General features: G+C 35.9%; 1 protein-coding gene across 20 annotated transcripts in view; it reads right to left on the bottom strand.

Annotated features, from left to right (window-relative positions):
• Hdac9 (histone deacetylase 9) overlaps positions 1-19947 on the bottom strand; it is an 857477-nt gene that overhangs the window by 213187 nt on the left and 624343 nt on the right. For all 20 annotated transcript variants that reach the window (XM_046463549.2, XM_058585330.1, XM_058585328.1 and 17 more), the window contains one exon: positions 15478-15527. In XM_046463549.2, coding sequence (XP_046319505.1) covers positions 15478-15527 — 50 coding nt within the window. The remainder of the gene's footprint in view (positions 1-15477; positions 15528-19947) is intronic.

Genomic DNA, 19947 nt, shown 5'->3' with positions numbered 1-19947 from the left:
TGTAAATTAGGATTTTTAAAATGGTAAAAATCCAGGGCCAACTCAGGATTTTGCAAGAACACAGATATTTCCTGCATGCTCTATTATCCAGAGGCCTCTGTGCTTTTGGAAACCTTTAGGGCAAGCCCTTGGTGGCCTTCAGTAGTTCTTTGTTTTTGTTTTTTTGTTTTTTTTTTTTTAAATTGTTTATTCTGAATTTGACCACATAAAAAAAATGGACAAGAAAATAAAAGTGTGACTAGAAGTTTACAAAATGATCAGAGTTTCCAGTAAGTTAATTGTCCATAAATGTGTCACTGGACAATATCCATTATGTTAATTTATATTTCAAAAAATAATAATAACAACTGCAAGTTTCTCCCCTAAGATATTTCCTCAGATCTGGAACTGAAATAATTTAAGTGTTAACAATTGTATGACAAATTTTCTTGATGTTAAAGAGATGGGTTGACAAATTAGACATATTTGGACCAAGCAGAGTTCCTGGACAGGGACAAGGTATTAAAAAAATTGGAGAGACTTGCATATAGAGTGGTGTAGATTAGGGCTAAAGGTGTTTGGATGACTCCCAAGGCCAGCCTGGTAACATACTGTGACATAATGTAAGGTAAATGGCAGAGGCATAGGGTGGGGATGGGGGTCCTCTGGTTGGAATAGAATGTGGTTGAATAGAATTGTCTTTGCCCTGTCTAAAAGGGCAGGGTCTACACAGTTTCAATCACTTTTTGTCATAAGGAAATGATGGAATGATATTTCATTAGTAGTCCTAAATATAGTGTTCTAAGGTGCAACATTTCAATATTTAATATTGATAAAGAATTCACATTTTTAAAAAATCTTAGACTAGGCTAAAATAAACCTATCTGTGCTGAAGGCTGTCCCTGGCCTGCCAGTGTGTAACTTCTGCTATCCAAGGTGTTTTAAAATAATAATAATAAAAAAATGTTTCTGTGGTGCTGAGGATCAAACCAAGGGTCTTGTGCAAACTAGGCAAGTGCTCTATCATTAAACTACAGCCCCAGACCCTGGAATGATTTATTCTTACACACAGTTTGAAAATTCTAGAGCAGGGAAGGCAAAACCATGTCTCAGAGGAACTAGCTGAGCTGACGCTTTGTGTGGTCACCATCAAAACTTAACCCAAGGAGACTTCTTCCAGTTGGGCACTTGGGAAGTCTAACCAGTCTAACTCTTAAGAACGAGCATTCATGAAGGATTCCAGCCTCTGCCTAAGGATAAGAATAGAGAATGCTCTACTGAATCTAATGAAAAATGACTAGGGTTATTTTTTACTATGTCTCTTTTGTATCTCATTTTTAGTCATTTGTATTTATTGCATCTTACAAAAGTATTGTTTTGTAATGTGACAGATGGGAAATAAAACATGAGTAAACAAAACCTTTTCCTTTGCACATAATTTGAGAAGCATTAATTTCACTGAGAAAGGATTTTACTTGCAAATTGTACAAAGAAAGAACTCAATCTGGGAAAAAGGGATACAAAGAAAGGTGAAGCCACAGCAAGACTGGAAAGGTGTTTTAGGCATTTTGATTTCCAAGTTAGCCTTACCAAGCGAAGTTGTACTAAGAAAGAATGGCTTCCAATAATTTACCTGGTAGTAATCTCTATCTGGAGCTTTCCACTATCCCTGGATTTGGAGAATTTGTCAGTTTCACTTTTACTTTTACCAGATGTGACAAGGAACCAATCTTTGGGCAAAGCTTCCTCTGATTCTAGGTGGTGGCACTGGCAAGGGGATCATCCCCATTTAGGACAATAGCACTTATCAATTGTGTTGAAAACCAGGACATCCACTTGCAAACTATTCAGACTTGGTTAAGTTTATTAATGGATTCAAATTCTGCCCCCTCCATGAAGATAATACCATCTTTCTCAGGATTATTGTTAGCATTCAATTAGTCAATGCATGTGGAGTGCTTCACATAGCACAACTCAATGCCGAAATAGTAAGCTCGCAATAAACGTTAAACAAGGAGAAAAAAAAAAAAAAATCCCAGAGTTCTGGTTCTAACATTACTTTCTATTTAGCAGCACATCAAAGAACAAAAATCATCTGTGATAATGCTGGAAGCCAGAAACTACCTCCAATCAGACAGCTACATTTTTTTAAGCAACATATGGATCTAGTTCAACTGGAGTTTCCTGAATGAACGTGGGCCTTTGCAGACTCTGCCAAGCACATGCAGCAAAGCTCAATCACTGGCACTTGAAACAAAGCTAATGCTCTGAAAAGCCGCACATGATAGAGATTAAGCTACCTGTCCTCAAAGTGGATGTGAAGGTATTTAAAATGGAAAGGGAATGACTGAGAAGCAAAGGAATTTAGGCACAGTCTCCTTTGTATAATCTAAATGCAGCTTGTTGATTTCTTTCGGAAATATTCCCAGAGTTAAATATAATACCATTGTGCCCATTAACAAAACAGATTTCATATGCACTGTACATGGTTAACGCGGTACATGACTCTTGCTCAGATGCCTTGAACATTTCACCCTGAAAGTTGGGAAATAAAACTCCTCACCCAATACTAAGCAGTTTAGTAAGCTCTTGCTGCTATGCTCTGCTTCTAGGGCCACAGGGCATTTTTGAATAATTGAGTTTAAGCTTAAATAATGATCAGATGCCCCTAGAAACCTACTGACAGACACCAGACTCAACAAAGAAACAGAGGTTTTTCATCACAGTATTGATTCAGCGCCATTGTAGGCATGTTGTATAAAAATTCACTGTAAAAGAAATTCTATTTTTAAGTTTTGCATTGCATTAGGTAAAGTGTACTTTTTAAAGAATCATCTATTGTGGGTCAAATACTTCTGTATACAGCATCTTGATTTGGTAACATAGAAAGTAGTTCATATTTTTAAAAAAAATCACTGAAATCATTCTTACTTGCCTTAATGACTACAATTTTATTTATTTATTTTTTCTGACTAGCTTACTCTGTTTTAAGCCACGTACATTGTGTAAAGGGACAACTGCAAGCCAAATTTCTTATTTGTTGGTTTTGAGAACTGGTATTATTACCTTTTCCCACTTCAGAGGTATTTGAGCATCTCAGTATTTTTCTCTCCTCAATTCTCTATTTTTAAGGCTAGAAGTGAGGTTTCTAATAGATATGTTGTTTCTGAACATGGAGATTAGAGAACATGGGAAGAGTGAAATTCAGAGGGAAAAATATCAAACTTATTAGTAGATTCAGTGGAAAAGGTAATGAAGACTTATGCATTGTCCAAAGATAGCAAAAAGCAAATAACTTCAGTCAGCATTTAAAGAAAGATGTAGGCACTGAGATTGAGGCCCTGCATAACAACTGGGCACCTTTAAGCATTTTAAAAAACGTTACCCATAGCTTCCTCTTATCATAGTCGAATAAGTGCATTATTGCTTTCACAAAAGAAAAAACTGAGTTTTCAAGAGGTTAAGGAACTTAACCAAAGTTAAATAGTTGATAAAGCAAAAAGCTGAAATTTCAACCAAATTTACCCCTGGACATTGATATTGTTATAGTTGTGAAGCCCTAAACACCAACGAAGTTCTATTTGGAGATAGTGCCTTTAAAGAAGTCATTAAGTTTAAAGGAAACCTTAAGAGTAGAGCTTTAAAACTAAATGACTGATGTCCTTATAAGAAGAAAAAAAGAAACCAGGAATGCAGATTTATTATGAAGAGGCTCTCTGAGGACACAACAAGAAGACAGCCATCTGCAAACCAAGGGCAGGAGCCTTAGGAGAAACCAAATCTGCCAACACCAAGATCTTGGACATTTAGTCTCCAGAACTGTGAAAAAAAAAAATAAGTTTCTCTTTAAGCCACCCTGACCATGTTATTTTGTTATGGCAGTCCAAGATACACCACAAATATGGTGATCTTTAAGAAGGTTTTAAAATCCTTTAAAAATTGTTTTATATTGTTTGTTCTATAGTACTCTTCATTTTTATTTTATTTTTTTTTTGTAGTTGTAGATAGATACAATACCTCTATTTTATTTATTTATCTTTATGTGGTGCTAAGGATAGAAACCAGAGCCTCACATGTGCTAGGCAAGCACTCCACCACTGAGCCACAACCCCAGACCCTATAGTACTCTTCTTGATGATAAGCCATGAGAGCTAGAGTAAGTGCCATAGGTGTAGGGATATGGTATCTGTTTTTACACTGTACCTTCAGGGTTTGAAACATAATAGCAATCGATGTTTAATAAATTCTGTTAAGAGAATGAATTAGAGACCAAGAACACATTAATCCTATAGTCATACTTTTCCAGACAGTGTTTATAAATGTTGCTAAAATTTAAAATGCAATATAAAATCCCTCTCCTACTCAGGTCCTGCAATAAATATAGGACTGTGAAGAGTCTTCTCTCCTCTTCAGGCAGCCCCATCCCTAGACTCCCAGCTCTCATTGCCCATATTTGATGCCTCCTTTGATGCATCATCTTGCAACATGGCTCTTAACTAAATCATCCACCAACACCTGCAGTGTGCCCCAATACCGTGGACCTCTATCACCATAGAGCATCTCCACCTCTTATAGAAACTCCACTACACATTAACTATTTGCTCAAAGAAAACAGATGACTGAAGACTTATATCAGTTAAATTCTCTATGACAAACTAATGGGAGCCTGCTAACTGATCTTCCAAGAAAAATTAATTTTAAAAAATCTGTTTTAAAATTAGATTATGTGAAATCTGATTATCAGAGAGGACACTAAATCACCTTCCATTTGTCACCTTATTTCACAGACACAGAAACTGAGGCCCATAGGCCTCATTGTCTTACAGGATCTGGCCCCTCAGTGTGGTCCACAGTGAGTAGCACTAACATCACCTGAGTGCTTATGAGGAATGCACACTCTCAGGCCCCATTCAGGCCTTTTGAACTGGTCTCTGCACATTCGAGCTGGAAAACCACTTTTGAAGCAGTGACAGTGTGAAGATTTGAATCCAAATTTTTTTTCACAACTAAATCAAGGTTCTTTGCCCTGTGCATCATTACTGGGGTTTCTGAAAGCACTGTAACCCCCAGTGTATAGCACTCCCCATGGTGCCATGATTTGAATGATAAACAAGATGTTGGGTAGGTAGGCCAGGTGAGACCTCAGGGTTGCAGAGCAGCCCATTTACTTTCTGCAGAACTGGACCTAATCAAGGCTCCCCTGTCCCACTGCCTGTAGTAAATCAGTGCCCATTTCCACATACAGCTGCCATTGATAACCTATATCATCCCATTTGATTCACCATCATTTAATAAGGGATACTTGTTTAGTTCTACTTCTTAGATGAAGAAACTGGAGCTCAAATAAGTGAAATAAAAATCATCAGAGCCTTTGTATTACTGGTTTCTTAGATTCCAGCTGGGAAGAGGGACACATACCCTAAAATCATAAAATCACTCAGAGCATTTCTCCAGACACTTAGGTGTCAACACTTTAAAACCTCCTGAGAGCTCTCTAAAGTTTTGGGTGATTGTCATTTTCTATTCTGTAGAATAATGCTGAGAGTCAAACTTCTGGGCTGAGGACCTCTCATGTTCTTTATTGCAATCTTCTTCAATCATCTCTTCAGCCTATAATAATGGGTACCCTCTCTTCTCATGAGACACAACATGCCATCTCCTTAAATGTATATATTCATTTCATGTTAGTTGTTCTGCTGAAAACCTGAGACCCTTGAAATGGAGCTGGGATGGATTTATGATGACAATAGGTGGGTAAACCCACATGCTTTCTCTCTTTTGTTCAACACTGGGAGGAAGACATAAATGACAGCTCATTCCCTTGGGATCACTTATAGGTTATAATGCCCACACCTTAGCTTCTTTAGTCATGGTAAGATGAAAAAGAAACAGAGTAGCTACAGGGAAGACCTTCAGATTCCAAATAAAACCATGGATATGATGAATGAAGACTGTGACTGATATTCCATATGGAAAGAAGGCGTGAACTATTCACACGGCAGCTGGAGGAGACAAGGGGCACATGGGGTGTGTTAATACTCTGCCACAAGCCGTTCCCAGTATGATCGACTGCTTTCTGGAAGCTCCATTGACCTTGCATGTGCAATTTCTACTCACTCTTCATCTTCAGAAAAATGTCCCTTTGCTATTTACTTGCCAGTAACAAGAAGAAGTAGTGAAATATGTTTATTCTGGCAAAAATGCTGCATCATGAGACTCTTAGGACATTGACATAAGATACTAGTGCACTCACAGATTTGACAAGTCATATACAGATTCCTGTGGGCTACATGGCCAGTCAAGGAATTTGAGTCCCTATTCTTATTCAGTTTCAGTGAGTTCAGACCTACTAAGACTCAGTTAGAAATAGAGCCAAGTAATTTCATTTTAGTATTTTCCTATTGCTTCTTCATTTAATCTGATGTACATTCTGCATAAAGTGTACTTCATATTATTATTCACTAGACAGGGCATACTAGAGCCCTGTTTTTATAGGGAGAAGCTTAATAAAATTTAGTCTGACTCAGTAGGTGTATGAAATGAGATTTTAACTCATCTCACAGTGGTTTGGTCCAAAGCAGAGATGCTAGGCACAGATGTGTAATTTTTTTTACCCTAAATTGATGATGTTTGAGTGCTTAGATTTAACACTTCATAGGAATTTCAATAAAAAGGAGTATGCTCTTGGCAAAAGAATTAAGTGTGCTTTCTTGTGGCTAGGGCTGTTCTCATTTAGGAAGGGAGTGTTGACACTCATGTGAGGTTGGAATTATTTGAGCTCTGAGTGCACAGTCTTGTGGTTAAGAGCTTGGAAATCAAGCATCTCTACCCCCCAGCACCTACTAATTGTGTGACTTGAACAAGTTGCCATTCTGAGCTTCAGTTGCCATTTCTGTAGAAAAGTTAGCCTTAGTATTTCTTTAGTAATAAGAACCTTGGGATTATTATGAAGATTAAAAGGGACTGAGGTAGGTTTTCACTGGAAATAGAGAATGGCTACTATTTTCTGTAAGACTTTGAATCAGTACAGTTTTTTTTTTTTTTTTCTGAAACTAATAGAATATATTTCAAAGGATTCTCTAGGTCCTGCTTACTCCAGAGAATCTTACCTTTCCCATTAGGACAATGTCATCATTAAAACCAATATTCTGGATACCACTAGGGTCAAAATTAAGGGTTATTATTTTATTTAGTTACAGTCCTAAACAACTGAGTCAAAATGTTTGTTGATATGGTGTCACTTATTATTTAGGATACTGAGGATTAGATATCAATAGTTGATAATAAAATATATTTCTCAAATTTAGACACCAAAATTTGCATTCCTTTCACTATATACAAGAAACACAAAATGTGATGCAAGAAGATTGAGAACTCATTATCCTTTGGTTAATGCACTAACCAAATGGCATCAACCAGTCAGTTATCCTGGATCTTGCAGCTCAGATATAAAGAATTCTTTATCTATATCTATATCTGAGACAACTGAGGCCACAACATAGGCATGTCATTCAAAGAGACACTAAAATGCAGGTACAAAGGCACTGGGAAATGTCATATACATGTCAGGGCATTTTCATCAACTTGAAAATGGGTAGGTATTAGAGTAGTCTAATTTTAGATGCTGCACCATTTAAACAGGAAAGTAGGTCCAAATATCATCCTTAAGGACTGGGAGCCCAAAAGTGTACAGTGCTGCTAAGATGTAGATCCACTCAGTCAAGCATCTCCAAGCCCAGAGACTGCCACTGAGTCCCAGATCTTTGAGTATAAAGATAAGTGTGCCCTTACCATGCCCCCTCCTCCAGACATCCAAGGCCAGACTTTAAGAGAGATCTCTGGATCTCAGAATGAGCCTGTACCTACAACTTGACCCTTCACCACTCCTGCCACACCTCAATCCAGAGGTCAAAAGAAAGTCCAGGTTCTCTCTTCTGGAAAGAACAGCCCTACCTCCAGTTGTCCATGCCTTCATGGAAGAGAATGGGGATGGAGCACCAGAACTCTGAGCTGACTTGGCAGCCCTCTCCCCACTCACTGAATTTTCCTGGTTCCTCACCACTCTCAGTACAAATCTCATTATTCTCTGTACTCCTCTTTAGTCAGTCACCACAAAAATCTAGGACTCCCAAGTCACTCACACCCATTGATTTTAATCTCAAAAATGCAATACTTCCCACTGACCTCAGTTCCATCCCCAGCCCTGCAAGACTCCATATGCACTCTTTGCTTTCTTTTCTCCATAACATTCACCAACACACAAACACACATACAGGTTAAACTCACGCATATTTTTTTTAATCTTTCTCCCCCAGTAGAGTATAAACTTCACCAGGATATTTACTATTTTAATTTTGTATTTTAAAAGAAACACAAAATATTGTTTTATATTAACAATGTTTTGGTCAAAATACTTCACAAACACAAATCCAACAGTGATATGTCAGTACTATGTGTTGGGTATAGGCTTGTCACAGGGATATCTGAATCTGCAAATTTTCAGGGTAGAAAAATGACAAGGGGAAAACACAAGTACAGTTTTTTCATGTCAAAATGAAAAGCTGAGCTGGGGCTCAGTTTACCTGCATTTCAGACCTAGATTCCTTTTTTCTAGGTAGTGCCATATTCTTTGTCTTCTCCAAATTTTTATTTGACCTAATGTCTTACATTTTCTTGACAGTCAGAAGTAGCAATCAGTAGATGACTGCACATTTAAATTTAGCCAAGTATCTTTTAATTTCTCTGAATTTTTATTGCAAAGAACCATAAAACTTCTAAGTTAGATAGAATCTTACAATTCATCAAATCTACTTACCTTCAGCTACCACAGAGTCTAAGGCTCAATTTCTCTTGGTCTCAATGTTTACAATCAAGGCATATATGAAACTGGGGATAATTCTCATGGGACAAAAATTATAGAAAAAGAAACTCTAGAAATGGATCTATTTTCTTCCTCCCTGATATCCTGTTACTGACATTACTTTGGTTTACATAGTCTGTGTGTGTGTGTGTGTGTCTATAGGTGACGTGGTACCAAAAACACAAAAACCACATATGTAAAGCTTTGATGATGGTATTTTCCAGCCATCCTATTTTGTTGACAACCAAAGAACTTTCATAGCTTTTTGATATTCATGTTTATTTTAAAAAAGAAAATGAAGTATTCTTATTTCAGAATGCATCCTCTTGCACTTAGCTTTAATGTCAAAGCAACTGAAAGAATTTAATCACAGATGGGATGCTACAGCTAAGTGAATTAAGGAGGAAGTTAAGGTTTTCATTTCTAATTTTCCTCTTCCTGCAATGGACATCAGATGCTTAATGGTTCTACAAAATATCACATTTTGTAGTAAACACAGAGTAATGTATACATGTTTATCTCTGCTCAGAGTGTTGTCTATATTCCTACCACTATTATTCGGTATTTAATTAGCATAATCTGTGCAATACTGGAAACTTCTTTTGTTTCCTAGAAGGAATTCCTTGGCTCCAATAATTCTTGGTGCTATATTTTCCAAGTCTAGAGCAACATAATCTTTTTGTGGAATCCATAGAATGAAACAAAACTCTCAAAACAATTTCATTAAGGCAGCTTATCAGTTTTACTTTTTCCAGGTGCCGTGGGGTGTTCCTGTTAGTATCATTTACATAAAGTTTAAAGCTAATGAAAATCCAAATACAATTAGGAGGGGAGATGGGGAAAAGAGATTCCAAATCAGGGTGGATCCTCTCCTTGTGCTGGAAGGAAGAGGACTGTGATGCCTCTTTGATAGTGGCAGCAGAGGAAATGAAGCACTGATTGCAAGCCAGGTTTGAGCGGAACATTAATATGAAGGAAATCAACATCATCCTGATTACTTCATGTGAGAAACAGATGCCGACCCCCTCCCTTTCTGCTGATGTAACAAAAGGCATTGTGTCTACTCAGGGTAATTGGGTGGGAATAACACACGATGAAATCTAGTTATGATAAAAGAAAAAGGGTCCTGAGTCAATATGAAGACCTTAGGAACATCCAAAGTCTGGGCAAAAACCTTAAGTGGTGTACTTTACAGGGGGTGGGGGAGTAGGCAATTTCTCTACCAATTGGCAACAGTGTGGTACAACTATAAATAATACAGTGTATCATTCTGGCCTCAGCGGTTAATGCCTGGCTGCCTTACTTTAATCCACACTCATAACCAACCCTCCATGTGCTACACACATAGACTCAGTCATTATTAAGTGTTCTTGACTCGAAGTATTCTTGAAGATTTAGTTTATGACTGCTTGAGTGCCCCCAAGCCCCTCTTCATCCTTTTCTATTTAGAAGGCCTTTCCTTTGTGCTCCAATAACATGACATTTGTCCAAATCAGCCCAATGGGTAGGCCCTGAGCATCTAAGAACAGCAGCCTTGACTCATTCGTCTTTGCATCCCTGCACCTTGCCTAATAATTGGCAATAAGTCTGGCCTTACTTTTCCCAGCCCTTCACTCCTCATCGAATGGCATAAATCATACTTTCTAAAACATTGGTATTGTTTTAAAGAAGATCTTCCATGTTTGTCAACTTTCCATTGCTATGACCAAAATATGGACAAAATTAATTTAAATGAGAAAATATTTATTTGGGGCCACACACAGTCTTAGAGGTTTCAGTCCATGGTTGGCCAGCTCTATTACTTTGGGCCTGACTTAAAGCAGATCATCATGGCAGAAGGGCATGATGAAGGGCATGGCAGCCAGGAAACAGAGAGAGGGGGTGGGCAGAGAGAAAGGGACCAGAGACAAGAAATGCCCTTCCAGAACATGTTTCCTGTGACTCACTTCCTCCAAAAAAGGCACCACCTCCTAAAGTTTCTGCCACCTCTCAGCAATGTCATCAAATTATTAATTCAACAATGGATTGACCACTGATGAGGTCAGAGCCCTCATGATCCCTCAAATCCCTGCCTCTGAACATTGCTGCATTGGGGACCAGGTCTTTAATACATGAAACTTTAGGGGACATTCTAGATCCAAACTGTAATGCTATCCTAAATTACAGTAGTAAAATACATTTCAACAAAATCTTTCTATTACACTGAATTTAACTATATGTCCATAGATTTTGTCTTAAGTCACTCTCTAGTATTAGAATTAAAAAAAAAATCAGAGCAGTTCTTTAAATGGTTTTCCATGGAACTGTTTCCTGTTTCTAAATAACTATTTTTCTTTTTTTGGTACTATGGGATGAAACCAGGGCTGCTTAACCACTGAGCCACATCTCCAGCCCTTTTAAAAAATATTTTATTGAGAGACAGGTTCTCACTGAGTTGATTAGTGCCAGGTTTGAACTCATAATCCTCCTGCCTCACCCTCCCCACCCACTGGGATTACAGTGCGTGCCATCACTCCTGGCTCTAAATAACTATTTTTGAGTAATAGTTCTAAGTAACTCTTGGGGAGAATAAATGTGGAGGATCAATGTTGTATAATATATAGTAAAAAAAAACAACAATATAAATGTATAAACATGGTATAAAATGACAGAATTTTCTTCTGAATTCATATGTATTTAAAATATTTTTGTGCATATATATACACATAGGTAAATTTATATATCAGAAGGAAAAGCTTACATATTAATTCTGACAGGGTGAAAGAAAATGTAAGATATTTCATCTGAATGTGCCTAGACATAGAGACTATTTCGACAGTAGGTATTGTGAGCATGTACCCGAGAGATCTTCAGAAAACCTCTGAGCAACTGCAAAGAGTCTTGAATCATACACCCCCAATAATCACTTGATCCTTTGCCCGACGTCCCCCTCCCCCAAACACAAAAAAAGACATTTTAAATCCATGCAAGAGTGTGAGATGTAGGTGTAATCAAATAGAATATGGGCAAAGTACAAATTTGTAACATGAAGCTGATTTTGTGTTCATAGACTCATCAAGCTGCTGCTGTAAACGGTGCTTTGGTTTTTGGCCCAACTTTGACTGGTCGGGTAGGCCCAGATTCTGCCCAGGCTCTGCAACTCCTCAACCCTTCTAGAGAATTGTTTCACCTCTTCACAGCTCCTCCTCTTCTAATCAAGGGTCTGACACTGCCCATTGACCACATTTATTTTTCTGCCTTTTGGCACTGGGAGTTTGTCTGTTGCAGGATAAAAGTGGAATTCTCTGCTGTCTGCAGGGCTTTCCCCAGGGAACAGAGCATGAAACCCAAACTTATATAAAATCATATCCTGTTTGCAAACATCATATTCCCTTTGCTTCGCACTAATCTGGTCCTGTAAACCCCAGCACAGCTTGAGAGCCCATTCCTCATCTAAACAAATGCCATAAGCCCCTTTATACTTTTACAACCATGTCAAAAAATAATATTGCCTGCCAATAGTGATGTGATTGGAGTTGCCTCCTCCGAGCCATAAAAGAAGCGCAGAGTCTGTTATCAATTTCTCTAAATGTATCAGGGGAATTATGGGTCGATTCAGTTCCAAGTTATAAATGACAACTCAAAAGCCGCAGAAGCGTTTGAAGCTGGGAGCTGATGACGACATTATCATAAAAGCCTGCTCGTCCTTGCTTTTGTGGGTTTTTTTGTGGCCTATCAAGTGAAAAAGGGAGAATAAGGCTGAGAAATGACTTCAAGATTTCTTCACACAGCAGCAGGTCACATGGTCAGGAAAATGATCACTATTTTTAGTGATATACCCTGAGGAGTACGCACTAGCTTGGTCCTGAACTGGTTTTGTTTCCAAAGTTCCTTAGTTATCTATTCCCTTATACAATGACCAAGTCCTGGGTTTTGGTAAAATGCTCTTTTCAACTGGCATATATTCTTATAGATCAATCACATCATTAGAAATGAGTCATGCCATAGTAACTAAATAAAAATGAGATGCAAAAAGGAATTCGAAGATCTTGAGATTATTCATAAAATGCAATTCTGGATAGCATAATTTAAGGCACCTTAAATATCATTTTCCCACTGAGTTGTTTGACCAACACTCCAATACCACAAGCAATTGGGGGGAGGGAATTTAATAAGTAGAGGATTTTGATTTTATAATGTTCTAAGATATCTCCAAAACCAATGAACCCATCAGCATTCAGTAGCTATATGTTAAACCACTCTATAATGAAGTTATATATCCTAAATAATGTGACTTCACTTTAATAGTTGGAAATCACTGAGCATTTTGGAGTTAAACCAATGGGTCTATTTTTAGATTGTTTAAATGAGGAAAGTGTCTTAAACAAAAGGCAATTTCAGTAGTTTCCAAGCTTCCAGGTTACCCCCATGATGCTAAATCAGATCACTCCAAGTTCATACTTGGTAGTTTGCATAGTTAATGTGTCTAGGATTGTTCTTGAGGTGAAAATTTAGACTGGTTCAAATGCAAAGGACCCAGAGTTTCTCCTAGCACTTGTGTCAAAATCAAAGATCTGAGAAAACAAGATCTGAACTGATAAGATTATGACTTAGTTTCTGAAAACAAAAACACAAAAAGAATGAATCCAATTGGTTTGCTAGAGCATCAGCAAGTGGGAGTTTATATGCACACTTGTGTTCCCCCATCCTCCCAGTCATGCATAAATTCCCCAGAAGACATAGAGACTATTTCAATAAGCAAAATGCCCTTCTTTAGCCTTCTCCAGCCCTGAGACAGCCAATCTCATCCAGGCCTCCTGCCCCAGAAGTTACCATGTTACATGTTTAGAGCAGGTGAATAGAGGTACTTTGTGTTCAAGGGATGGTGAGTCAGTGGCACATCCCAGCTCAGATTTGGAGGATGAGTCCTAGGGAGTTGTCCTCAGTTCTACTCTGGGTCATGAATTCAATGTACTTGTAAAGGACTGGGGTTTGACACTCACCATTCTTTTAACGACTTTGATGTCCTCCCCATCACTGTTCCCATGAAGTCATCATTTACTTTGTTTAATTCTTTGCCTCATTTGCAGGTTAAAAAGCTCTTCTCTTAAAATAGCCACTTGGGGTGTGAGAAAATAAGCTCAAAAATCAATGAACTCCTTTGAAAAATCAGTTTATCCTTTGAATTTAAGAATGAGTTTGCAAGGTCCCACAGGAGATTTGCTAAAATGAGCAAGGATTAATGTGGAGTGGTGACAGTTCTGTGTCAAAGGTCAAAAAGCAAAAGTCACTGGTGAGCTGCCATAAGGAGCCATGCTACCTTAGCCACACCGAAATGCTGCTAGGCTGAAGGTGGGGTTGGGGCTGCGGCTCACTGTTAAAGACTTAAAATAAGATCCTTCAGAATGCTTTCACATGAACATACACAGCATTCCCATACTTTCAGCTTTTCACCCTTTTCTGTGGGACATGAGGAGAGTAACTTCTCTGAGCATTTAGTGTCTCATCTGCAAAATGGCATAATTAATAAAAAAGTGGCCATCACACTGGCTTCCTGAAATTCAGTTATGCATTGATAAAGTATGAAATCCAAATGGATATCCTTATTTTTTGGGTGGGGGGAGGGCAGAATCACAGGCAAAGGAACACAGAGATATTCCTTATTAAGTCTGGCATCATTAAAATGATAGAATGAGGGCTGGGGTTGTAGTACTGTGGTGGAGCGCTTGCCTAGCCTGTATGAGGCACTGGGTTCAATCCTCAGCACCACCTAAAAATAATGGTCCATCAAAAACTAAAAAATGTTTTAAAAAAGGGTAGAATGAATAAAAACTATGTGGGATTTTCCTGTATAAAATTTAGTTATAACTAATGACTGTCTAAAATATGATCCATAAACAAATAGGTTTGTTCTCTCTTTTCAGTATCCAAGTAACCTCATTGATTTAAATACTTTAGTCCATAGAGGTCTGACCTAGAATTGTGTGGTCCTAACATAACTGAGCATTTAGTTCTATGTTACTGGTAAGGGTTAACTTTAAATAGATTGCAGGTTATAGAGTTTGTTCTAATCATCTACAAAAATGTAGACATTTTTCTTCCTATGTTGCTGGATTCAAACAAATTTGTCCTTGAAATGTGGTATAAATATCCTGGGTCAAAAGGCTTTGTTAATTATTGAAGACAAAAAAATGGCCTCAAGGGGTTCACAAACAAATGCCCCATAATGCAAAGCACTTTGTGAAGTTTATGCCATTTTCATCAGGAATATAATGTATGTGCATAGTTAGTGTGATTCTATTGAAAACTGAATTCCACTGCAAAACTGTGTTAAAACTTCTTGCATTAACTTTTCTCCAGCTATGTGAAAGTCCAGCAACACTGTCTTCATGAGTGTGTGGCCGTCACACAGAAACTTAAAGTTTGAAGGCCCTCAAATTCCGTTTAGTTCTGTTGCCACCATCTTGAAGTGCTATTTAAGTTTTTAACAAGTGGCTTTGCATTTGGCAATTAGCTCTGAAAATTATACCACTAATTCTGAAGTACAATATAAGCTTTACTGGAAAAAAAAAGTCTTAAAGGTAATTTTATAGATAAATCAAAGGAGATTTTTTTTAAGTTTCTGTTATTTAAAAAGCAGTAGTTAAACTCATACTTACCCCAAGTCCACCACAAGGTAAGGAGGAAAAAAACTTTTGAGAGTCATCACCTATATGGTAAGAAAACATAAAAAAAAATATACATTGTGAGTATTATTATTTATGTGGATTAACATATAAATTGTGTCACATAGTATTTATCATTGTACTCATAAGAAAAATCAACGAAATTTTGGACCAATTATTCAAAGAAGTTCATTTTAAGAATGCATTGTTCTGTTTATATAAATACATAAGTAAAAACTCAAAGCAAATGAATATTAATACTATTATATATAAAGATCTATTACCCCACAGGATCAAACACAAGCCCATGAAATTTGGGATAAAAGATTTTTTAATTGGTTTACTTATCCATATTGTATATTATAATTTTAAAATTATAATTTATTAAATTATAATTTATGAAAACTCACACAGCTATTGACTAAGTGCATTCCTCCAAGATGATACTTGATCCACAAGTTTTATGAAACTATATACTGTCATTTTAAAAATATTTGAGACACTAAGATGTCTTCTCAAGTACACACTTATTCATCATTTCTATTTCAGAAACAGTTAATATACAGGATCTACTTAAGATGTAGCTAAGGTCAAGTATACCCATAAGCCTTTCTAACATGAACAGGTTTTTAAACAAAACACTATATAAAGAAAAATTTCATTTGGGAAATTATAATATCAGTATCATTATAAAAAGTCTCCTTTAAAAATATATGCCAAAATCTTTAATTATGATTCTTTTTTTGGAACTGGCATTTCATGGGACTTTAAGCAAGTATTTCATTTATCTACACTTTAATTTTCTGTACTTATCTACTTCATGAATAGACAGACAAACAGTAAGTGTTCCCAAATTTCTGGCACTAAAATCTGTCTATTCATTAACTAAAAAGAAAGATAGAACATTTCTATCTAAGATCTTAGTCAAATGGTTCTAAAGTGACTTAGATGGGTTATTCAGAAGACCAGTGGTAGAAGCAGGTGACAAACTCTTTAATTCACCTACCCCTTTATTTGTCCTGATAATGATCAATTACATAAATAATTAAAATGGAAAACAGGTTTGTGGTATAATTTACATGCCATGTTAGTAAAATTCTAATAGTAGATTGTACTGTCATCAAAGAAAGTTTATTTTAAAAACAATGAGTTGCATAAGTTTATTTTTCAAATGCAATTACTAACAGATGGAAAACAATAAAGGAAAATGTATGCATAGATGAGGACATGTCGTTATGTAAAGACATCTTTTTCTTAAAAAAAAAAAAAAGGATACAGTTCAGTGGTGGAGTGCTTTCCTGTGTGCTAGGTTCAATCCTCAGTACTACAAAAACAAAAGAAAACAAAACAAACAGAAAATGGCAAACACACACACACACACACACACACACACACACACACACCCTAAGGCAAAATGTTAAAATTAGAATGCTGGCACAAGTAAAAGACACTTCAAAAAAATTCTGGATGACATGAAAGGTGAAGTTTTTTATGTCATTGCTCTTAACAAAGGTATCTCTATATCTTTGAATATTTTGCAAGACTGAATCTATATATTGCCAGTAAATTAAAATATATATACATACACACACGCACACACATATACACACACACACACACACACACACACACACATATATATATATATATATATATATACATACATACACATATAGATAGATGGATATCTGAATTCTTCATTTACAGTTAAAAGGGATAAAGATAATATTAAAACATAATAAAATAAATTTTAAAAAACTTATTAAACCCTAAGAGAATAGAGAAAATAAATGCTATGCCTCTTATGAAGAATATTATGTAGTAATGTTTATATAACATAAAAGGCAAATAATTGATAATGTGAATTTAGCAGTGTGTAAAAAATTTAATTCACTGCATTGACTGAATTTATTTTTTTAATGACATTACAGTACCTCGTTAATGGACTAAAGTCTGGCTAGCTACAAGGTAGAAACTGGTAATAACAATGACAGGAATATTAATGTTAAGGAAAACCTTGGACCAGAAATGACTAGAGAGAATGTTTTCAAAGTGTCACCTTACAGAATCTTAAGTATTTAAAGAGATAAATTGTGCCTGTTTTCAAATCTAATTATTTTATAATCTATAGATGTCTTTCAAGATACAAAGACTAATAGTTCTGATCCTAGTGAACTTTCAGTTAAATCCTTCCTCCTAACCTAGAACATAACTTTCAAGAGCAGTATTATCAATTTAACACAGAAATGCCACCTCCCATCTGTGTTGGAGGGACTGGGCAAGATAGCTGTATAGTAGTGAAAGAAAAGGATAAAGAGAGCAAATTACTTGATTATTAATTTCTATACATTTGTATATGACAGCTTCAATGTGGTCTTTTAGTTATAAATGAAAAAACAAACTATAAAAATCCAAATGTCACAAAGAACAAAAAAGTAATCTTTTAAGAGAAATAAATAATTCACTTTGAATAACAACAGAAGAATATCAGATAAATTTCTGAATTCACCATAATAAATGAAATAGTTTGGATATGTCCAAGTTGAACTTTGCACTTGACCTCAGGCCTCACAGAAGGCACCATCCTTGTGTGTGTGGATTCAGGTAGTCTACATTGAAAGTGCTGCTCTGATCACTGAGAGGTATCTCTCAAACTCCACAGGTGTACAGAATGTTGCCCCAATCACCAATTGTATGAATGCTATTTCCCATTAAATATTCAAACCCAATGAGATAAAAGGCTAATTATCTGTCCTAAAAATTTAAAAACTGAATCATCAAAACTAAGTGCTTGCACCACATACATACAATGAAAAGAAGCTTTGTCCAAGTTCCAAGTTGGAATTCATTTTTGAATCAACCAAATTTAAAGTAATAGAAAGTTTGAATATTTTGAAAAAGTTAGATTTGTTCAAAATTGTCAAATTCCTTTTCTAAAAGCAGTGGTACTGTTGTATTTCATAAATAAAAGTTTGATGTTGTCAAAGTGTAAATTTCATTTCTTTTAACAAATATGTCTTCCTTCTTAAATTGTGGCATTTTGATATTAACAATTTGACCAATCATATTCCAGTCCAGTAAAGTCCAGGAGTACCTAGTCTTATGACTGAGTTGGTGGATACTTTGGGACCATAGTTAAAAAAAAAAAAGAAAGAAATGAAAAGAGCGAAAGAAAAACGTTTTCTATTTTCTCTTAACTAAATTAAAAAGTAATCACATAGACACTTTCCTATTTTAAATGCTTGAGTATTTTGATCAAATAAAACCATGAAAATCACTGCATCTTTGTGCTTAGTTGGGTAGGATTATTAATTCATGTTAAAATAAGAACATTTATTATACAGCAGTCAGAAAAAAAAAGAAATACTTTATGTAACATATCTGCATGTAGAGAACTGGTTCCTTTGAAGGAACCAAGGGAAAAAGTCTGGAGCATAGATGTTTAGATCAATTTATTTGTATTTGTATTAAAGCATAACTTTAATTTTACCATATAAATTGTTTTTCATCAAAGGTTAGCAATATTTTCTCTAAACAACACTGAGTGTCCTTTGTGTCCATTTCTCTTCCAGGTACTTCTGTTGCCTATCCTGACACACATACAAACACACACACACACACACACAAACACACACACACATGTGCAGACACTCCCCAAGTACTTCGCCACACATCTTTAGGGATATTTGCTGTTCATCTTTAAAAGCAGTTTGCATGTGTTTTAAAGGGTAATTGTTAACTTCCCCTTATAATTGCTTTCCAAAATACTTACCTATTACTTGTCATATATTAGTTCCCAATCATTTAGGGCCAATTAACATAAATTATTTAAAATTATTATTGAAAAGAGTTATTGAAAGAGTTCAATAATTTGGAACTGACTCAACAAGTTTGTTTGAAAGAAAGGGACAAGAAAGGGTTCTAAAATAGGTTTTAATTAAAACTCTTAAAATATTAGCCACGTTATGTACTGTTGTTATTCAATTATAAAGGTAATTAATAAAATATAATTACTTCTACTAAAATAATGTTTTGTCAGTATTTTTCCAAAAATCTGTTGTTTATAGCATTCATATAAAGCTTACATAAAACTCTGCAACTTCAATTTTATTTTAAAATCTGATGATGAAATTTTGAAAAATCGTACATTGACAAAAATTATGTTTATTGATTTTCTATTTGTCATTTACTGTGTTATTTAATACCCACAGGGAAGGTGTGCACTAAAAAGTTTACGTTGCTATTTTAAATTCCATCTTACTATAAAATGTAGTATCTTAGGCACAATAATAGGACTTGTCTCTGATATTAAGTTGTACTATCATTTTGTGTGTTAAGGTCATGGGAAAAAAGCCTGTAAGACACAAAACAAATGGGAAAGGTAAAGATGAATTTGCACAAAAGGGTGAAAAGGTCTTATTGTCTTTTAGTTCAAAAACCCAAGTAAACAAATTTGGCAATGTA

The sequence above is a fragment of the Marmota monax genome, unplaced genomic scaffold (assembly GCF_021218885.2).
Source record: "Marmota monax isolate L192 unplaced genomic scaffold, Marmota_monax_Labrador192_F-V1.1 WCK01_AAM20220418_F8-fsc00057, whole genome shotgun sequence".
Classification (NCBI taxonomy): Eukaryota; Metazoa; Chordata; class Mammalia; order Rodentia; family Sciuridae; genus Marmota; species Marmota monax.
Note: the sequence above shows the minus strand (reverse complement) of the source record. Positions and strands in the feature narration are given on the sequence as shown.